We start from the raw sequence: 22444 nt of genomic DNA on the forward strand, positions 1-22444 counted from the left end.
TTATTATGTTTTATCCTAATAGAATTTTTGTTTACAGCACTCAAGACAGCAGTATTATATTGTAGTATTGTACATTAGTTACCTAATTTATCTGTCTCATTGAAACAAACACAGTAATGGAGAGTAAAATCGGCACTTTCATCGTAAGTGGTTGTTTTATTTTTGAGGGTCATGTCACAAAGGATCCAGAAGTTTCACAATGCATTGCCTCAAAAGGGTTAATGCTAAAGGTTGACAGCCCTGAAGTCTGACCTCTTCCATTTTCCCCACGCAGTGGGAGTACAGGCTCTGTAAGTGTTGAGCGCATTCCAGAAAGAGGTCTGCTAGTCTGAACATCTTGGGCCAGGTTGTTCTGCCAGCTGAGCATGCACAATTCCCACTATCACCAATGGAAGCTGCACATGCACAGCTGATGGGGTGGCCAGGCTCAGGCTGTTCTTCATCTGGGTAACCCAGTTACATGCCCTGAACTCTGAATTTCTAACATGCCTCCGCTGGGTGTCAGAAGTTCAGACACGCAGTGTTCTGGCTGAGCTGAGAATGGGTTTGCTCAGTGACAAACACACTGACATTGAGACATTTGCAGCCCTCTTTTTGGAGCAACGAGGCTTCTCGTTAGGGCCATGTGAGTAGGTAAATGGGTCACATTTGAGGCTCAAGCATCTGGGTGCTATTTTAAAGAATTAAGAGACATGAAATTAAGTTGCTTGGCTAATGCCTTTTGTAAAGGGCTTTCCTTCCAATCACAGTGTGTGGCTCCTCCACCAGAAACATGGCAAGCTGTTTTAGTGCTTACTCTCAGGAAAGCAACTCTGAGGGCTGGTCTTCACTATGGGGAGATCAACGTTGCTGCAACTGATCAGCAAGGGTCAATTTAGGGGGTCTAGTGAAGACCTGCTAAATCAATGGCAGAGCACTCTCTGGTCAACCCTGGTACTCCAGCTCCCCGAGAAGAGTAAGGGAAGTCAACCGGAGAGCGTCTCCCGTTGACACAACATAGTGAAGACACTGGGGTAAGTTGACCGGAGCTACGTTGACTCCAGCTATGTTCACGTAGTTGGAGTAACGTAACTTAGCTTGACTTACCCTAGTAGCGAAGAAAAGCCCAGAGGGTTAGACATTTGGGGATGGATCCTCAGCTGGTGTCAAGTGCTGTCAGTGGAGCTCTGACAATGTACAACAGCTGAGGATCTACTTATTCTTTTGGCGAGAACCATATTAGGCTTCTGTGATATGTGAATGACTTTTAGCAGGTGCACTAGGCACACGCATTCTTCAACTTTTGGCCATGAAGAGTTACGAAATCAAGTGATTTACAAGACAAAAACCACTGCAAATGATTTCCTCACACAGCACCTTTACTCTGCACAGAACATCAGATACATAACACTGGCAGTTAAAAGATATTGGACCACATTTTTGTCTTCTATAAGTTTAGAGCTCCAGATGAATCCTAGAGCAGCCATTAGTTCAATTAGTACATTGGAAACAACAAACAACAACAGAATCAGGCATAGGGTTGTTTTTAAAGCTGTAAAGCTTTGAACTTCTACACCCATGTTAACTGTTTTGCTTAACTAAGATGCACAACTGTGTTACCATTTAAAACTATGTCTAATGGGAGATGGCAGGTAATATGCATTTTAACAGCTGCAGATGGCACATCCCCAACCCGATTAACTAAATAACATAAAAATAAAAAGCCCTCTAAATGAATACAAAACTTCAAAGCCTAGTTGTTATCATTTGAATTCTAACACTATTAAACAAGTAGCCAAAACACAAACACCCAACTTGAGTCAATGAAATTTAATTAAAAGGGACAGCTGGATCTTACTTCTGGTTTGGACTGAGGAAGCATATTAGAGTCACAAAACCAAACTCAGAACTGTATGTCCAGTGCTGGCACAGGAGACTTAAGCAAAACAAAGAGAAGTTTGATGTTTATTGGAACTGCTGCTTCTAACCTTTTCTCTAGGTATACTGCAAAAGATGGTGTGCAGTTCAGCAAGTCTGCCTCAAATTACCAATTTTACAAGTGGTAACATTTGTTCTCCACAAGAATCTCTCTGCAGAATTTCTTCTGTTTTTATACTGAAAATCTCTGTTTGGATTTTTTTTTTATTGTTTTATTCGCAGATTTCTGCAAGTAGATAAATTCTTTTATTTTGTAAACTAAAGGCAATACACTAACCTGTCATTTCAATACTTTCTGGAGGTAAAAGGCATCAATGCAAGAATTGTAACATGAACAATTTAACATCGCTGGCTTTTATGCACTTGTAAAAAGCGTAGCTCTCTCAGACATATATTTTCCAAAGTCATTGCACAATAAATGCTGCTGTGCCTCTTGCTAATACAGCCTATTCAAAAAGAATCTTAAAATGGTTTTATTTTCAACTTCCTCTGTCTTTCTAAAATTAAAGTTGCAATAGGAAGTCAAGATTTTTTTTTGGTTAAATTTACACCGTTGGTATTGGACATTTGAAACCATTTTATATTATGCTGAGCAGTGTTTGAAAGTAACCTTCCTCTACCCAGACAAAATAAAAATAAAACATTGTAGGAGGATGATTAGAAAGGACAAAGCCTGGCTTTGTTCCCATATAAACCCAGTCCCCACTTGTTTAAAACAATTATACACCAGTGGAAATAAATGTTTGTATCTTTTTTGTACATCACGCATGCACTTCAATTGTGATGTTGGGCATGAAGATATGACACGAACTCAACATAATATAATCCATTTTTGTTGCTTTAAATTAGCCAGTTGTTGGGTGTGTCTTTAAGGAACTGCACTTTATACTGCTGCACACAATATTCTGGCTTTTTACCCACTAATTTTCATCCCCTTGCAGAGTTGCTTCTTTTGAATTATATGCCACTGTCACTTGAGAACGTTTCACAGTCTGCATTGTACTTTAGCAGCCTTTTAAACCTTCCATTCATAAAGTGATATTTATATTTTAGTCAGCACAGGGCACTGACCTGCTTCATGAAGTTTTACCAAGGACAAGAGGCAGCTTTCTGAAGTTCACGAAGCTCACTAATACTTCCCCCAGAAAACTGACAGAGTAAGCAGCAAATTGAAACTTGATTTGTCTCCACCCTAAAGTTATGCCTGTAGCAATGTTTGCTCATAAAAGTGCAAAACCCCCCCTAAGCTGAAGAACTGGACTTAGCTCCTTCTTGGATAGGAAACTCATATTGCATTGTTAATGATTTTAGCCAACTTGACTTTGTGCAAAATATCTTTAAGAAGGTTCCGGCTCAATTTCAGAATACAAAAGAAGTAAAATAAATAGTTGACTAAGATCTCTCTAAACAATAAGTTGAATTTTGTGTGCTGAAAAGAAATTATGGGTTTAATGCAATTTACCTGTAAATAGAGAACAGCAGTCTGTGAAATTTTAACATACGGAGTTGTACTGGTAATGTTTTCTGCTTGTAGCATAATGTTCCCAAAGTCTAGATCAATGTAATGTTGTTTAACACGTGGTAACTGCGGTGAGAATGAGCCTGAGATATGTTGTAAAAAGGCAGCAGTCCCTTGTAAACATTTCCTCCAAAGGAACAGTAGCAGTTGAGTATGTAGCAGTTACTCGTACGATGCTTGTCAATATAGTAATGCTTTATAAAAGACATACAGCTTATTTCCAGGGTGTCAAGAATTTTATATGATATTGATTTTCTGAAACAAAATGTCATCCAGTCCAAGATTTAAATCATATTTTGCGTCACCACTCTACATTTACTAGGTCTTCTGCTCTGCTGCTGTTGCAGTTTGTGAGGGAGCTTCTGGTTTCATGATCTGGTATGTGATGAGATATTCTGGGTAAGCCTGAAAATAAGCAGAGAAACAAACCAATGCTTTTCTGAAGGATATGGACAGTACATTACAATTTCACCCTTCATTTATTTTGCATTGCTGAAGTACTACAAAGGTGTAAGGGTCCATGGAGTAGAACTTGGGTCTGCAGAGCCTGGGATGGCTGACGTTCCCCACAGAGCCACCAGGAGGCTAGGGAGAGCTATGGCCAGGAAACTCTGTGGAGGGTAGCTGCAGCAGGAAGCACCACCCAAGGCAGCCAGAGTGATAGTACCCTGTGGCCCTCTGATTGGCCAAGTCCCCTATTAAACCCCAGGCTTGTTACAGGAAGTTGTCTGGGCAACCACACAGACTTTGGCCTGCTGCAACTCCAGACTTTGCCTTTTCACCAGACCTCCGGTCTCCAATCACAGCCTGAATCTGCTCCTGACTCTTGCCCCCTGACTCCAGCCTGGTACTACCTCTGACCTCTGGTCTCCAACTCCAACTCTTATCCTGACTCTAGGTTACTGAATCTGGCTCTTGTGATTCCTTCGACTCCTGCTCAGCAACCATCATTTCTGGTGTACAGACCCCAGTGCAGCTGTGACCTCCTGTGCCCCAGTCCCTTACAAAAGGATGTCAGACCATGGAGGCTATTACATGTCTATCACTGTAACACTAATGTTTCAATATAAACATCTTCCTCCTCCCATCGGCTCTCCCTCTATGCTTTTTAGCTTTCCCTTGATATCTGTAGAGATCAATGAGATTTCTCAGTAGGGAGGACTATATAAGTGCTCTCCTTACCTCCCTCGTTATTCACAGCAGCAGAACTCTTGAGCATAGCTACCAGAGAAGGAGAGCAGAGAGGAAAGCAGTAGGAGAACTAGATGTTTATGCCAGTGGGGGCACAGCAGAAAGAGCTCGTAAGAGCCAGATTTTCCAGCGTTTAGCACTGAGAACAATGGGAGCTGCTGGGTGCAGAGCACTAATACACATATGGTTCCAAACTTTCAAACATCCATGGCCCTCCTGAAATGAGGCAACAAGTCTTAATAAAAAGGAGTTTGCTCCATGTGGGCATTACCACTGCATGCCGAACAGCCAAACTTCCCTTGTTAATACCATGGGTAAGTTCCCGTCTGCACCTCGCCCAAGAGCGTAACAGAATACAGATTGTAATGCTGGCCAGGTCAGCAGCCCTCACTAAGTGCTGGCTGGTGATCTGTTTTGTGACCTGCAAACATTTTAAGAGGAAAGGAACTACTGAATGGGCACTGAGCACATAATATAACTGCCCTGCCAGTCCCTCATTGCAGGTCCTTGTGGCACAGCACTGCACTGGCTGTGTTGCTCCAGGATACAGCATTCTGGAACTTCACGGCTTCCTCTGAGCCGTGGACTTGGGGGACAACCTTCCTGCAGGTGCTCACAGTAAATGGAAAGTTTTATTCCCAGGGCACATGTCTTATCTGAACTGTTTTTATTCAGAACAAGTCTTGAACACTACTTATGCTGGCACAAAGGTCAGACTAAGTTTAGCCACATGAGGAATCTCCTCTACTCCCTTTTTGGATGGCAACTGTATACTTTGCAGCAACAGTCAATGGAACTACTAACTACAACCTATGGAATAAGACACAGCTGTCCCCACTAACGACCAGAAAAAGTTTTGAAATTAGTCTGCCTTCCCTGCAACAGAGCCAAGGCCATGGAGAATCAGTGCCCCCGGCTGTGGCTACCAAGGCCAATCACATATTTTAAGAGGCTCTTGTTTAGTAGCACCAGACAGAAGGTGATTATACACAAAGGCCAGATCCTCATCTGTGTAGAACTGTGTAGCACCACTGAAGTCAATGGGGGCTATGCTGATTTATACCAGCTGGGGCCTGGCCACCACTATGTATTCAAATAACTTGTAGTGCCCTGACTGGTACATAATTTGAGAACTGTATCTGGATTATCATCAGACAAGCACACAGTACCTGTTGGGGGGAGGGATAGCTCAGTGGTTTGAGCATGGGCCTACTAAACCCAGGGTTGTGAGTTCAGCCCTTAAGGGGGCCATTTGGGGATTGGTCCTGCTTTGAGCAGGGGGTTGGACTAGATGATCTCAAGATCCCTTCCAACCCTAATAATCTATGATATGACATGGCCATACTGACTACAAATTTTGCACATCCCATTATTCTGATGCTTTATAATTAGGCCCCTTTGTTTTCAGTTTAAACTGATTTTTACCAAAAAATTCCTGGGTTTCACAAAAAGAATTATTCCGCTTTTTTCCAATTTTCACCGTACTTTTGTATCATTCAAATATATAAACAATAACTTGTTTTATTAGGATGATAATACATTAGTCTGGGTGTATATGCAAAGCTGCCTGTTGACGGATGGCTATGTATTACACACAACAAATAAACAGGCACGCACGCAAGCTCTGAAGTGCGTGCGCGTCTGAACGTACTATGAATCTCATGCCCACCACGTACACATTTCAAGCTACTAGCAGATAACAGTTTTAAGATTTAACACACTAAAATGGGATGAAAACAAAAATCTGTCTCAGAACACGTTTCAGAACATGAGTAGAAGAAAATTAAAAAAAAAACAAAAACAGGAGAAAAGGATGAAGTTGACTGTATGTGCTGCAAGTGGTGGGGCTCAATTATTAAATGTAAATATTTATAGGCTAGTAGTTCTAAGTCTACAACAGTAAAATGTTTACTCAAATGAAAAGTTTTATGTGGAGATTAGAAAGATATTGTTTTCTTAAACTCAGAGGTGGCCCTGTGTTCTGAGTTCTGTTTTAGTTCTGCAGCAAACCACACTGATGAGCGGAATTCAAAGCATTAATCTACTGAATACTTTTTCCCCGTCTTTCTGTTCACCAAAATAAACACTGATATCTGCCCAGAAAAATTAATAGTTTTTTGCATTGATTTTCACATGTTTTTGTGGCAGTAATAAACACTGAAATTTCTGGGCAAAATTAAATAAAATAAAAACTGAAAATGAAAGGCCCTATTTATAATCGACATACTTGCTCTCCTCTGTAGATAACATATTCAGCATATGCAAGTCCATTCACGCTTGGCCTGCCAATTACAGAATGATGTCCAGGAGGGGCATGAGCCATTTTCATTGTACTGAACTGCAGAAAGGATTTTCCAAGAGTGACTCTGCAGAAAAGCATTTGTCTAAGAGAAAAACAAACAACACACAAATCAGATCTTACTGGGAGCAGGAGGTCAGACTAGAAGATCATAATGGTCCCTTCTGACCTTAAAGTCTATGAGTCTACTGTAAACCTTAAGAATGACTTTAAAATTTAGGAACTTGTTTAAGTTATCAAAATCCATTTCCCTGAGCCTTCAAATAAGGAAATTAAGAATACAATTTTAAAAATGGAAAACACAAATGAAAGGAAAACCTTCATAAAAATGGTGCATGTGGACATACAGTACAGCTAGTAAAATGCAGGCTGTGATGATTTATGTTATAATTTATTTTAAACTGTATTGTCGTCACCCAATGACTGGTTCAGAGAGAGAGAAAGGCTAAGCCACTAGCCTATGAACTGCTGCAGAGCTTTTTGATGTACTTCATTGACAAGCAAGGCCTTGACATCCACAAAATCTATGAATATTTGCTCTCTACAAAAACTCTGCTCTTAGGTCAAGCTGCAATAAATCCAGTTCTTGGCATCCCAGTTTTGTTCTGCCAGCAGAAGTCACTATAGGGAGGCATAAGCAACTTTAAAGATTGCTTGGAATCCAATCACTATTATTTGCTATAATCTACTCAGTTTCAATCCTGATATTTCAACCCTTATTCATAAGCCATCATTCTGTTTTATTTATACTCCCTGTAAACTCAATGTCTAGATGTAATGTTCAAATCCTTTCTAGGGCTTGCTGGGACCCTTTCTGTTCAGCCTTGATAAAATGTATAAACTGATTTTTCAGGCTATGTCCAAGCCCAAGTGGCTAGTCTTTGAAGCATATCCTGTGCCAGAGCTATAAAGTATAAAGGAGAGTGAAGTGGTGTGTTTTCCCTGTGGGCAAATCCATTGGAAACTTACCTGTGACAAATGTAACAGGACCTGTCTTTGTGCGTTGGGCAGCCGGTCCCTCCCCCAATTCCATACACATACTGGTTACTTTTTGAGGAGTTCTCTGCAAAGTAAATTCCAGCTCCAAACATCCCTCCAATGTATGCATGTCTTTCATCAAATCCTTTGTGAATAATTGCATTAATAAAAGGAGACCCTAGAACAGAAAGACATATGGGGGTTGGGGGAAGCGTGGTTAGCTTTTGTGCAGGTTAGAGCTCAGACTTACTGTAGACTTTTACTGATAAGAGGTACTTGTGTAATATGTAAATTAAATGTTTGAGAATGAATTCAGCAGGTAATTCTGCCTAAGACAGGAAGCTTTTGTCTGATTATCCTGACAACATGTTTTGCTAAATTAAACCGACTTTTACTGGGGCTTGAGCAATTTGCTTAAGCTGTTCAGGAGGACGTAATTTGCAAGCATTTCTGAGCAGTTCTCCAGAGTCTTTTAAGGTCCTCCTTGTTCCTTCCGTCCTCTCTGGCCCACTGCCCTACCCTGCAATGGTACAGCTCCCCTCCTTTCTCTGACATCCTGCATCTCTCATGGCAATGCAATGTCATAGAATATCAGGGTTGGAAGGGACCTCAGGAGGCATCTGGTCCCATCCCTGCTCAAAGCAGGGCCAACACCAACTAAATGTCCTCCCCTAAGGGCTGCCAATAGGTCCAGCAAAGTGGCTTGCACTGAATATGGTTTAACAAAGAAATAGCAAGTCTGAAATATAAAGACGAGGTTACTCACCTTGTGCAACAACTGGAGTTCTTCAAGATGTGTGTCCCTATCGGGACTTCGCTTCAGGTGTGCCTTGATTGGAGATTTCTGATAGCAGTGCCTGTTCGACCTATACATGCACCTACCCATTCTTGCGCCCTCAGTTCCTTCTCTACCACAAAGTCCCACAAGAGAACATAAGAATGGCCATACTGGGTCAGACCAAAGGTCCATCTAGCCCAGTATCCTGTCTTCCAACAGTGGCCAATGCCAGTGCCCCAGAGGGAATGAACAGAACTGGTAATCATCAAGTGATCCATCCCCTGTTGCTCATTCCCAGCATCTGGCAAACAGAGGCTAGGGACACCATCCCTGGCCAAAACTCCAAAGCAGAGAGGAAGGAGGATGGGTAGGAGAGCACATCTCAATGAGCTCCAGTTACTGCACAAGATGAGTAACTGCTCCTTCTTCAAGTAATGTCCATATGGCTGCTCCACTTCAGATGACTGCCAAGCACTAATCCCACAGAGAGGAGGGAGTTCTGAACAGAATCTAGTACTCAAGACAGAAATGCATTGCCAACCGCAGCATCCGATCTAGTGGCATGAACCACAGCATAATTGTTGGAGAAAGTATGTACTGAAGTCCAGGTTGTAGGTCTGCGAATCTCAACAACTGGAACATTCTTAAATAATGCCATAGAAGTAGTTTGTGATCTTGTAGAGTGGGCTAACCCTCTCAAACGGGGCTGAACAGAGTCGTAACAAGAAATAACACACCCAAAGATCCATCTTGAGAGCCTCTGGTTGGAAATTATGGGTCCCTTGGAGCTGTCTGTAACTGAAACAAACAGTCTAGGGGTATTCTGGAAAGGTTTGGTTCTATTCAGATGAAAGGCTGATGTCCTTAGGCTTCTGACATCTAATATATGGAAGGCAGATTCCTATCGAGTCTGATGTGATTTTGGGGGAAAAAATGGGGATGAATGGTCTGGTTTATATGAAATTAGGAAGACACCAGAGGCATCATCTTTGTTTGGATGTGGCTATAATGATTCTTTGAAAAACACTATAAAGGGGGATCTGCCATTAAAGTCCTGAGCTCTTGGACTGTGCGGATGGAAGTGATGGCCACCAAGAAGACTGTCTTTGTGGAAAGGCGAAGAAGTGAACATGTAGCTAACGGTTTGAAGGGGTGTTCAGGAGTCCTGTTTGTTCAAGATCCTCCCACTATCAGTGTTACATCAGACACACCACTCTTGAGATGGGGGGCATATTTGGGGGGTCACACAATCCAGGGCAAGTAGTCATCCTGAGAGCAGTTTTTTCACATTAGTTTTCTAGAGCTGAGAGCTGTGAGTGTCCTTTTACCAGCTGAATGACTGCAGAACCTATTGGGGAACAGGGGCTTGTCCAGGCTCTGCTTGTATGGCATACAAACTGTCCTGACCCATTCCTGGATGCACTGAAGATATAATTTGGCATGTTGGTATACAAAGATGCAAACTGCCATGTGCCCTAACAGTTGAAGACAATTTTTTACTGAGATTTGAAGGCTAAAATGAGATGAGATTCTGCAGGGTGAAAAACCTGTCCATAGAGAGGTAAGCCGTGGCTGTTAACACATCTAGAGAAGCTCCTCTGACATCTATCTGCTGTACTGGTGTCAAAATTGACTTCTTGAGAATGAGTCGAGGGCCTAAAGTGTGGAATAGTGTCCTCACGGCTTATACTGCTGATAATACCCCTTGATATTATCAGCCCCGATCAACAAATTGTCAAGATAAGAGAAGACCATTATCGCCAGGCGATGAAGGTGGGGATCTATGACTGCGAGGATCTATGAGAATACCCTTGGGGCAGAGGAAAAGCTGAAGGGGAGCACGTGGTGCCAATAGTGGTCGCATTTGATTATGACGTGAAGAAATATCTTGTAAGAGGGATGAAATGCCACATGAAAATACATGTCTTGAAAGTTGAGAGTCACAAACCAATTCCTAGAATTGAGGGAGGGAACTACAGTTGCAAGGGTTACCATCCTGAATTTCTGCTGTTTCACACAGTTGTTCATGCATCTGAGATGTAATACTGACTTCCATCCCCACTCTTTCTGGGGACCAGAAAGTACTTGAAGTAGCATCTCTTTCCCTTGAGCTGAACTGGAACTGGTTCCATGGCCCCTAAACATAGCAGCGAGGCAACTTCCTGTCTCAACAATTGACCATGAGATGGGTTTTGAAGATGGACAGGGGATGGAGGTGGGACAGATAGTATAACCAGATGTAATGGCCTCCAACACCCATCTGTTGGATGTTATGGTCTCCCACGCAGGCTGAAAAGGGGAGGAGGAGGATAGGATAGTGCAACAGTGAGTCCTTTTCAAGTGGGTGAGAGTTAGACTTTTGACAAAGCCATCAAAACTGGTGCTTGGACTACATGGAAGGTTGGGATGAAGAAGCTGTGGCAGCCGCTGGCTTCCTTTCTGAATAGTTAGGCCTCCTGGCCCCTGGCTTGGGTGGCCTACGGAAGGTGGAAAAATGGGCTGAGCAAGATCTCTGTGCTGACTGTGACTTGCTAAATTTTATTTTATATGTTAGTGTATAGACCCGAAAGGATCTGTGTTTGGTCTTCGGTCATTCAAGGTGTGAAGGGAGTCATGTGTAGACTTGGAAAACAATTAATGGCTCTCACAATGGAGATCTTCAACAGTATTCTGCATTTCCCTAGGAAAGCCAAGATGCTCATTGCATTACGATCGCAGTGGAGATGGACCTGGCTGCAGCACCAGCCGCATCCAAGGAGCGCTGCATCAAAGGAGCCCTGTTACGAAAGAACTGGACTTAACATAACCTGCACTTGCCATAACCCGCAGCCTTCTTGTAAAGTTAACCACCATAAACTGGAAGCGAGGACAACACGTAGAGAGGAAGAATTTGGTCTTGCTTAAGCAAACAAAAATAGCTGCACAAGCTGCAGTGTTACTAACAAGGACAGATAAAGTAAAATGGCATGCATGAGAATGGAAGGGAGCTGACCTTGGTCCAGGAGCCTGTGTCTGTAAAATTTCTTGCTGAAGTTGCTTTGCTGATAAGTAGAGTAATGAACTATTATTTGCTGTTCCTAGCAAAATAGCTAGCATATTAGGGGCCATTATAAGTTATGTGCTTTGTTTGAAAAAACCTATAAAAAGTTTAGTTAGAGAGAATACTCTGGAGAAGTTTGGATTTTCTGAGCAAGGAGACATTGAAATGAATCTCCGCAGTGCCTAGAAGGAAAGCCAGCCACTGGAACCCTGCTGTTGCCACTCGATACCATCTCAGACTTTGTGTAACTATATCTATCTGGGGTGCTCTAGACTATTGCTATTTTTGATAGGTGCTTTGTACTCAATAAAAAAAAGACGGTTACTCACCTTTGTAACTGTTGCTCTTTGAGATGTGTTGTGGAAGATTTTTACCCTAGCAACACTCGGTGGGTTGGCTGAGGCACCCCTGTAGCGTCGAATATATATCCCTGCCAACCCATCGCCCCCTCAGTTCCTTCTTGCCAGAGGGGAAGGAGGGTGGGTTTGGAATGGATATGAGCAACACATCTCGAAGAACAACAGTTACAAAGCTGAGTAACCGTCTTTTATTCTTCCAGTGCTTGCTCATATCGATTCCAATTAGGTGACTCCCAAGTCTTATCTAGGCGGTGGGGTCGGAGTGAGATGTCACGGAATGAAGTACCGCTGAACCAAATGCTGCATCATCTCTGGACTGCTGCACTAATGCATAGTGGGAATCAAAGGTGTGCACGGACGACCAAGTCGCTGCCTTGCAGATCTCCTGGATGGGTATATGGGCCAGAAAGGTGGTAGATGAAGCTTGAGCCCGGGTGGAATGGGCGGTGAGGTGGCTAGTCGAAACATGAGCCCAAGTCATAGCACGCACGGATGCATGACGTCACCCAAGATGAAATTCGCTGCAAGGAGACCGGTAGGCCCTTCATCCGGTCAGCAACCACTACGAACAGCTGAGGTGTCTTTCTAAAAGGCTTTGTTCACTCGATGTAAAAAGCAAGAGCCCTACGAACATCCAGAGAATGCAGCTGTTGCTGTCGACGTGATGCGTGCAGTTTCGGAAAGAAGACCAGGAGGAAAATGTCTTGGTTAATGTGGAAGGCAGACACCACCTTAGGGAGGAACATTGTATACAGGGGATCCGCCGTGAGGGCCCGAAGTTCCGACACACGCCTCACCGATGTGATAGCGATGAGGAACGCTGTCTTCCAGGAAAGGTACAGCAGCGAGCAGGTGGCCATTGGCTCAAAGGGAGCACCCAAGAGCCTGGATAGAACTAGGCTGAGGTCCCATGTAGGGGCTGGATGACAGACCTGATGGTACAAACATTCCAAGCCCTTGAGGAACCTGGTGACCATCGGATTAGAAAAGACTGAGCATCTGCTCTTGCCTGGATGGAAGGCTGAAACAGCTGCCAGGTGTACCTTGATGGATGAGACTGCTAGGCCGTGCTGCTTCAGGGACCAGAGATACTCCAGGATGGTAGGAACTGGTGCCTGCAGGGGGACAGCATCATTCTGGGCACACCAGCAGGAAAAGCGCTTCCACCTGGCCAGGTATGTGGATCTAGTGGAGGGCTTCCTGCTACCCAAGAGCACTTGTTGCACTGAGCTGGAGCAACACAGCTCGACTGAGTTAACCATGCAGCATCCATGCCATGAGATGGAGGGACTGCAGGTCTGGATGGCGTAGCCTGCTGTGCTCCTGAGTTATCTGGTCTGGCCATAGCGGTAGGGGAATTGGTTTGGTCACCGACAGGTCGAGGCACGGGGTGTACCAATGCTGTCTCGGCCACGCTGGAGCGATCAGGATTAAGCGGGCCTTGTCTCTGTGTAGCTTGAGAAGGACCTTGTGGACCAGTGGGAACAGAGGAAAGGCATAGAGCAGATGGTCCTTCCAAGTTATCAGGAATGCGTCCGACAGGGAGCCCAGGCAGCGTCCCTGAAGAGAGCAGAATACATGGCACTTCTGATTCTCGCGAGAGGCGAAGAGGTCTATGTGGGGAAACCCCCACTTCCTGAAAAGAGAATGGATAACGTCCGGGCGAATCGACCACTTGTGAGCCAGGAAGGATCTGCTGAGGTTATCTGCCAAGGTGTTCTGGGCTCCTGGGAGAAAGGACGCCATCAGATCGATAGAGTGGGCTATACGAAACTCCCAGAGGCGTATGGCTTCCTGACAAAGGAGGGAGGACCACGCTCCACCTTGCTTGTTGATGTAAGACATGGCTGTTGTGTTGTCTGTGAAGCCTGTAACAAAATGGCCTTGGAGATGTTCGCAGAATATTTGACATGCGAAGCGTACTGCTCTCAATTCCCTCACGTTTATGTGCAGGGTTACTTCCTGCGCGCAGAGTCCCGCGAGGTGGGCACCCCAGCCAAGAGATGACACGTCCGTGGTCAGGGCTAGTGAAGGCTGTGGGGCATGGAATGGCATCCCCTTGCAGACAAGGCTGGGGTTCAGCCACCAACTCAGTGAGGCTAAGATGTCCTTCGGCACAGTGAGAATTGTGTCCAAGCTGTCTCGGCCAGGCCGGTACACTGAGGAGAGCCAGGTCTGAAGTGGACAGAGGCGTAGTCTGGCATGTCTGGTCACGAAAGTGCACGAGGCCATATGGCCTAGGAGAGCGAGGCACGTGCAAACTGTCGAGGTCGGGAAGCTGTGGAGGCCTTGAATTATGGCCATCATTGCCTGAAAGCAGGGCTGTGGTAATCACACCCTGGTGAGATTTGAGTCTAGGATCACCCCAATGAAGTCTATTCTCTGTGTGGGCTCCAGAGTGGACTTATCGGTGTTGAGCAGAAGGCCGAGTTGCTCGAACAGTCCCCTGATGAGACGCACATGATGTCGCACTTGCGTCTCGAAGGGACCTCGAATGAGCCAATTGTCGAGGTATGAGAAGATTTATACACAATGTTGGCGGACTGAGGCCACTATGACAGACATTCATTTTGTGAAGACTCTTGGCACAGTGGAGAGGCCAAAGGGAAGGGCAGCAAATTGGAAATGCTGCTGGTTGACCACAAAGCGAAGGTATTGCCTGTGTGGCGGGTAAACTGCTATGTGGAAGTATGCGCCCTTCATATCGAGGGCGACGTACCAGTCTCCAGGATCCAGGGAAGGGATAATGGTTCCCAGGGATACCATGCGGAACTTCAACTTTACCATGAATTTGTTGAGTCTGTGCAGGTCCAGGATGGGCCATAGACCCCCCTTTGCCTTGGGTATTAGGAAGTAGCAGGAGTAAAATCCCTTGCCCCTCAAGTCCTTTGGGACCTCTTCTACTGCTCTGATGGTCAGGAGAGCCTGTACCTCCCGTAAGAGGATTTGCTCGTGAGAGGGGTTCCTGAAGATGGACGGGGTGGGGGGGGGGAGGAGAAGCGAAACAAACTGAAGATGATATCCAAATTCCACCGTGCGTAGGACCCAACAATCTGAGGTCATGTGGGACCACGCAGGGAGGAAACAGGAGAGATGGTTGCGGAAGGGTGGGAAAGGCTCTGGGAAGGAGACTGGTGTTCCGTCCTCAAGCACACCTTCAAAAATTTTATTTGGGCCCCGACGGTGGCTTTGAGGGGCCCTGATTCTGGCCTCTTTGGGGACCAGATTGTCTCCTGATGCTGCCCTGGACATGCCTTCTAATGAAGTCTTGCCATGGCTGAGGGTTAGGGTAGGTGCGTTGAGGCTGAGGGCAGAAAGGTCTGCGCTGAGTCACTGGGGTATGCAACCCCAGTACGTGCATTATGGCTCGGTTGTCCTTGAGGCTCTGAAGCCTGGGATCTGTTTTGTCCGAAAACAACCCTTGGCCCTCGAAGGGTAAGTCCTGAATGGTTTGTTGTAGTTCTGGTGGAAAGCCGGACACCTGTAGCCAGGAGATGCGTCGCATGGCCACTCCTAAGGCTAGAGTTCTGGCTGCCGAGTCCGCTGCATCTAAGGATGCCTGTAAGGATGTCCTTGCCACTTTCTTGCCTTCTTCAAGTAAGGCCGCAAACTCTTGCCTGGACTCCTGAGGGATCAACTCTTTACATTTCCCCATGGAGGTCCAGGTGTTATAGTTATAATGGCTCAGGAGAGCTTGCTGATTAGCGACCCTAAGCTGTAGGCCCCCAGCTGAGTAGATCTTGCACTCAAATAAGTGGAGGTGCCTGGCCTCCTTGAACTTAGGAGCGGGCGCTTGCTGACCATGCCGCTCCCTCTCGTTCACTGACTGTACCACCAGAGAACAAGGGTGAGGGTGAACATAGAGATACTCGTATCCCTTGGATGGTGCCATACATTTCCTCTCCACCCCTCTGGCAGTGGGAGGAATAGATGCTAGGTACTCCAAGATCGTATCGACATTGGACTGGATGGTCCTAATGAAAGGCAGGGCGACGTGTGGGTGCATCTGCTGATAAAATGTCAACCATAGGATCCTCTACTTCCACCATCTCCTCCACCCGCAGGTTCATATTCTGTGCCACCCTGCGCAGGAGATCTTGGTGAGCCCGAAGATCTATCGGCAGGGATTCAGAAGAGGATGTGCCTGCTACTGCTTCGTCAGGTGAGGAGGAGGAAAGCCCAGGTACCAGTGGATCCTGGAGAAGTTCTGGTTGTGGAGGATCCTGGTGATCGAGGTCCGCTACAGCAGGGGCCTGGGTCTGGACTGGCGAAATAGAAGCCGCATCTGAGTCCAGCGGGGGAGGGCAGCTCACAGTGGCCTCAGGCATCCGATGGTCGGAATGGGCTGACTGAGAGAGGCACCCTGGGCTTGATGGTATGTCCAAGATGTCCAGAAGGACCATTGTGGTGGTCCCTGATCAGGGATTTGACTCTCATTTTGGCCTTGACTAGCGCCCTCTACGTCATGGCCCTGCGTGTGGTAGCCACTCCCTGCCTCAGACGACAATGAATTGTGTCTCGAAGGCCAAGGAGGGGCCAAACGCCCACGAGACTCTGCGTCTTCCCGTGCTGTCAGGTCACGGGTTGGGGCTGGAGACCAGTGCCAGGATCTTTGGCCGTACAGCGATCGAGATCGGGACCAATGGTCATAACAGTACTGGGAGGCCGACCTAGATCTCGATGAGGATCTGCGGTGTCAGGATCGGTTGTGAGGCAACCAGTGCCGGGATCGGTGCTGGGACCTGGATTGGAACTGACTCTACCGGGAGGGCGTGCATGAAGTGGAATGGCGCCGCAACTACGACCGGCGCCGCGATGGAGAGCGGTGCCAGGACTGCGAGCAGTGCCGGGACCGGGACTGTCGGCGGGATCGGGACCGCAACCTGGAGCAGGACCGAGGTCGGTGCCTAGCTGTCACGCTCAGCGAGGGAGGCCTCGTAAAGGCAGGCTTGCCTATTGATTGAACAGCCTGCACTGGCGGTGCCGGGGGCTGAGGTGGCCCAGGTTCTGTCAGTGCAATCAGGTAGCTGGCAGTAGAGAAGGTATCCGGAGTGGACGGGAGGCCGAGCTCAACCACAGTGCGCACGGGGGAGCTTGTGAGCACCGGACTCAACAGCCCTTGTGGAGCTGGAATCGATGGTGCTGAAGTCTGCGGCACCGGAGCTGACGTCCTAGCAGGACGGTCCGATCTGGGCTGTTGCTCCAAAGGCGGAAGGGGAGGTACCAAAGCAGCAGGTAGTTTATGCTGCTTCTTAGGTCGCAGAGACAGCGAATGATGCTGTGACTATACCGGTGCCGGCGTTCTTTGCTGCTGCAGGATCACTCTGGTGCCAGAGGGGTGCTTTGGACCGAAGGCGTCTGTTCTGTGCGTGGTACCGAAGGCGCCAGGCTAAGTGCCACTTCCATTAGGAGCTGTTTTAAATGAAAGTCCCGCTCCTTTTTTGTTGTAGGCTTAAAAGCCTTGCAAATGTGGCACTTATCAGGCTGATGGGATTCGCCCAGGCCCAGGTACCAGTGGATCCTGGAGAAGTTCTGGTTGTGGAGGATCCTGGTGATCGAGGTCCGCTTCAGATAGAAGTTGTGAGGATCTCCCATTGGCATTGGCTTGAGACACGCCGAGCAAGGTTTGAAGCCCAATGACCTGGGCATGGGCCTGGTGCCGGGATGGAGGGAAGGGGATGAACCCTGATCCCTTCAAGTACTATCTACACTATATATACACAATTCACTACTAAGTATAACTACAAAACTACTGAACTAGTCATAAGAACATAAGAACGGCCATACCAGGTCAGACCAAAGGTCCATCTAGCCCAGTATCTGTCTACCGACAGCGGCCAATGCCAGGTGCCCCCAGAGGGAGTGAAGCTAACAGGCAATGATCAAGTGATCTCTCTCCTGCCATCCATCTCCATCCTCTGACAAACAGAGGCTAGGGACACCATTCCTTACCCATCCTGGCTAATAGCCATTTATGGACTTAACCACCATGAATTTATCCAGTTCTTTTTTAAACACTGTTATAGTCCTAGCCTTCACAACCTCCTCAGGTAAGGAGTTCCACAAGTTGACTGTGCGCTGTGTGAAGAAGAACTTCCTTTTATTTGTTTTAAACCTGCTGCCTATTAATTTCTTTTGGTGACCCCTAGTTCTTGTATTATGGGAATAAGTAAATAACTTTTCCTTATCCACTTTCTCCACATCACTCATGATTTTATATACTTCTATCATATCCCCCCTTAGTCTCCTCTTTTCCAAGCTGAAGAAGCCTAGCCTCCTTAATCTTTCCTCATATGGGACCCTCTCCAAACCCCTAATCATTTTAGTTGCCTTTTTCTGAACCTTTTCTAGTGCCAGAATATCTTTTTGGAAGTGAGGAGACCACATCTGTACATAGTATTTGAGATGTGGGTGTACCATGGATTTATATAAGGGCAATAATATAATCTCAGTCATATTCTCTATCTCCTTTTTAATGATTCCTAACATCCTGTTTGCTTTTTTGATGGCCTCTGCACACTGCGTGGACATCTTCAGAGAACTATCCACGATGACTCCAAGATCTTTTTCCTGACTCATTGTAGCTAAATTAGCCACCATCATATTGTATGTATAGTTGGGGTTATTTTTTCCAATGTGCATTACTTTACATTTATCCACGTTACATTTCATTTGCCATTTAGTTGCTCAATCACTTAGTTTTGTGAGATCTTTTCGAAGTTCTTCACAGTCTGCTTTGGTCTTAACTACCTTGAGCAGTTTAGTATCAATTATCTACAGAAGAACAAGGAAAGCTAGGGAGGTGGAGATCAGCTATGCGGGGCTGTCATAAACAGATAGCTAAGGGTTAATGTCTCTTTCACCTATAAAGGGTTAACAAACAGTGACCTGCAACACCTGACCAGAGGACCAATCAGGAGACAAGATACTTTCAAACCTCGGTGGAGGGAAACCTTTGTTTGTGTTTTTGGGTTTGTGTGTTGTTCTCTCTGGGTCCTGGACGGGACTAGAGGTGCAACCAGGTTTCTGCCAATCTCCCTGCTACAGTCTCTTATCTATTCAGAATAGTGAGTAAGTAAAGGCGGTTATAGTATTTTAACTTGTTTTTTCTTTATTTGCAGAGATGTACTTGCTGGAAGTAGCTTAAATTGTGTTTCTGCTGGAGAAAGCTTCTTTCTACTGTCTAATAGCTAGAAAGACCCTGTAATATTTCATCTTGATTACAGAGACAATTTTTATGTTTTCCTTCTTTATTAAAGTTTTCCTCTTTTTTAGAATCTAATTGATTTTTTGATTATCTTTTGTAAGACTCCAGGGAAGGGAGTCTGCACTCACCAGGGAATTGGTGGGAGAAAGGAAAGGGAGGAGGGAAGAAAAACCTGCTCTCTGCGTTTATCTCTGTATCTCTCTCCGGGGAAGAAGGTAGGGGGAAGGTAACATTCCTCTCGGTGTGGTGATTCAAAGAATTGAATCACGGTGGTCTCCTAGTGTACCCAGGGCTGGAAAGAGCTGGGAGGAAGAAAGGAGTGGGAAGGGAAATGGTTCATTCCCCTTTGTTGTGAGACTCAAGGAATCTGAGTCTTGGGGGACCCCAGGGAAGGTTTTGGGGGGACCAGAGGGTATCACGCCCTGGAATTTCTGATTGGTGGCAGCGCTACAGAATCTAAGCTGGTAATTAAGCTTAGAGGACTTAGGCTAGTACCCATATCCTGGACGCTAAGGTCCAGATTTGGGAATTATACTATGACAGGGGCTTCACAGTTCCAATGACTGTCACGAGCGGTAAGAAGGAACTGAGGGGGCGATGGGTCGGCAGGGGTATATATTCGGCACCAGAGTGGCGCCATTCCAGGGGGCGCCTCAACTGACCCACTGAGTGTTGCTAGGGTAAAAATCTTCTGACGAACATGCACGAGGCGCGCACACACCATACGAGCAAGCACTCAAAGAACAAGAAGGATTTTTGTGTGAAAGCACTTTTGTGTGAACTAATCGTTTATCGGACAGAAGTGCTGTGTCCGCCACTGATTTATTTCCTGAGACTGCCTGGAAAACAGAGACTAGTTACCATAGTTCTGGGTTCAGATAAATCCAGTGCCACCTCTGACTTGTATTCCCTAGGCAGAGATGCCACCCCTGAACTGCACTCATTAGGTAGAGCTGCTGACTCTAACTGCACCCATTGGGAGTGACTGCCATCTTGGGTGCTAACCATTAGGCAGGGGATCCTTCCTCCCAGTGCCATGTTGGTACTGGAAATTCAATTTCAGTGTCTGGTGGTGTAGTCCTCTTTGAGATTTCTACCAGTCTGGGTACGAAGTAGATGACCTCAGTACCCAGTCTCTCTTTGTAGTCTGGTTCTTAGAGGAAACTTTAGAGGCCTTCCTGGTACCTGAACCACATGGAGCATCTAAAGAACTCCCCTTGGGACCTGAGATCTGCAGAGTCTTCTTGTGATTTGGTGGCCAAGATTTTCTAGGAGACTCAGTACTCCTATCTTTCTTATCAGTAACCAGAAGCTTAGGTAACACAGCTCTCTGTACTGTGGACTTCTGACACAGAAGCTGTCTCTGCTGAGAGTTTTGGTGACTGATGCCCACAGGTAAGCAGCGCAGATCAGCCTGTATATGTTGAGGCATTCAGTGACAAGGATCTCAAAATAGATGGGGCACTTGAAGCCCTGTGTACATGGAGGTTTTCGGTACCCAGGTCAGAAGTCAGTCTTAGGGATTGTTCCATCATCATTAATCTAAACTTTGTTTCCCTGTGGTTTTGAGATCTGCTCTTGAATGAGGTGCAGAACTTGCACTTGCTGGGCATATGAGTGTCTCCCAAACTGACAGACACACTGAGGATGCTTGTCACTAATAAGGGTAGCTTCCTGATAGGAAAGACACCTCTGAAAACTACGAGATCCAGTCAGACCCCAGAGCAAAGTCCAAAAAATCCCCCTTAACAGGGAGAACAAAGAAAAAAGAGGGAACCATGATTCCAACAACTAACAACAGAAACATTAAACACTAACTATATCCGAGAACTAGGCTGGCAAGGACAGGCACACTCTACACTCCATCTCAGGCTGAAAAAGAACGGAGGGTAGTTCCCACATGCAGTTCTATATATCCTCGGAACAGGGCACGAGAATGTGCAGGGCACATGGAAGGGCCAAACGGGCCCTGCTTCCAAAAACCTTTGCTCAAAGGTGCAAGGGCGCATAAACACCTGAAGCGAAGCACCCACAGGGACACTTCTGAAGAAGTGTAGCCTCTCTCACATTCATTCTGATGGTGGAGAGGAAAGTGAGCAGAAATATAAAAACAATGCACAATGATTAAAACTAACATTTACTCCCCTCCACTTTTTTTTTTAAAAGTAGTAGTGAAGCCTAGAAACAGAGATCAGTTCCTCACCATGAAACAACATACGCTCATTGTGATGGTTGTGATTTTCCTCTGAGACCTCCTTCTGTCTGTGACAGAATCTTTCCCTCAACTTCTTGTTCACAACCTTCTGAATCTACAGTGTAAACAAAAAAACATAATTCACTTCTAATGAAATGTAATTCTATACAGTATAGAACTGTACAGTGGTATGAACTATATAACAAATATCTGGGGTGATTCAGTATCTAAGCTTTTGCTTTTAAAATAAAATTGGTAAAAAATATTACAGACAGAGCAGGGAGCACCACCTTTAGTCAAAGTAGCCCATCACTTCCCATCATAAGATCCTGTTTTCAGTTGCTAATAACTGCCAAACTTTTACCACTTGGGCTGAAATTTAAGGTTTTTGCCTTGGGCAGAGTTTTGTCAGAAAATTTAGGCAAAAACTGTTCAGCCATTCTGAGAAAAAGTTAGTGAAAAATGTGTTGTTTTGTGCATATGAAAACATTAATACTATTTCTCTGTGAAGCTCTAGTCTAGTGCTTTCAAGCTTTGAAGCAGGGACTTGAAATTTGGTGGCGGTGATGCAGCTTGGCCTGGTGTCAGAGATGTGCCTTTTGCCATTTCTGGGAATATCCACCCCAATTGGCACATGCTCAGTAGAGACTTGTTAGAGTCTGGCAGCTAAATACTCTGAAGGTTCTATCCATATTGAGCGTGCTCCATCCTTCACAGCTCCTAATGGTGATAGGACCATGCTTGGCCATCACCATAGTGCGACTGAACATGTTCCATCCCAGGAGCTGTAGGAGGCCCCTGTGGCACTGGGTACAGGAACTGAAAGCAGGGAAGCTGTCTCATCTGTGCTCCGAATACTATCCCTGTTGACACCAAGGCAGTATGAAGCAGGTCGAAGTTTGTTTTGTAAAAAAAAATTGGGAACATTATATTAAAGTCCCCCATATTAACAGAACGCTACG

At 45.7% G+C, this 22444-nt stretch overlaps 1 protein-coding gene across 1 annotated transcript in view; it reads right to left on the reverse strand.

Moving 5' to 3' along the window:
- Positions 1 to 1340: 1340 nt before the first annotated feature.
- Positions 1341 to 22444, reverse strand: part of TNKS (tankyrase) — a 302779-nt gene continuing 281675 nt past the window's right edge. The window contains exons 24-27 of the mRNA XM_050948206.1: positions 21492 to 21597; positions 7896 to 8082; positions 6855 to 7011; positions 1341 to 3841 (exon numbers count right to left, since the gene is read on the reverse strand). Of these exons, the coding sequence (XP_050804163.1) occupies positions 3755 to 3841; positions 6855 to 7011; positions 7896 to 8082; positions 21492 to 21597 (537 nt within the window). The 3' untranslated portion in view covers positions 1341 to 3754. The remainder of the gene's footprint in view (positions 3842 to 6854; positions 7012 to 7895; positions 8083 to 21491; positions 21598 to 22444) is intronic.

This window comes from Gopherus flavomarginatus, chromosome 3 (genome assembly GCF_025201925.1).
Source record: "Gopherus flavomarginatus isolate rGopFla2 chromosome 3, rGopFla2.mat.asm, whole genome shotgun sequence".
NCBI lineage: Eukaryota > Metazoa > Chordata > Testudines > Testudinidae > Gopherus > Gopherus flavomarginatus.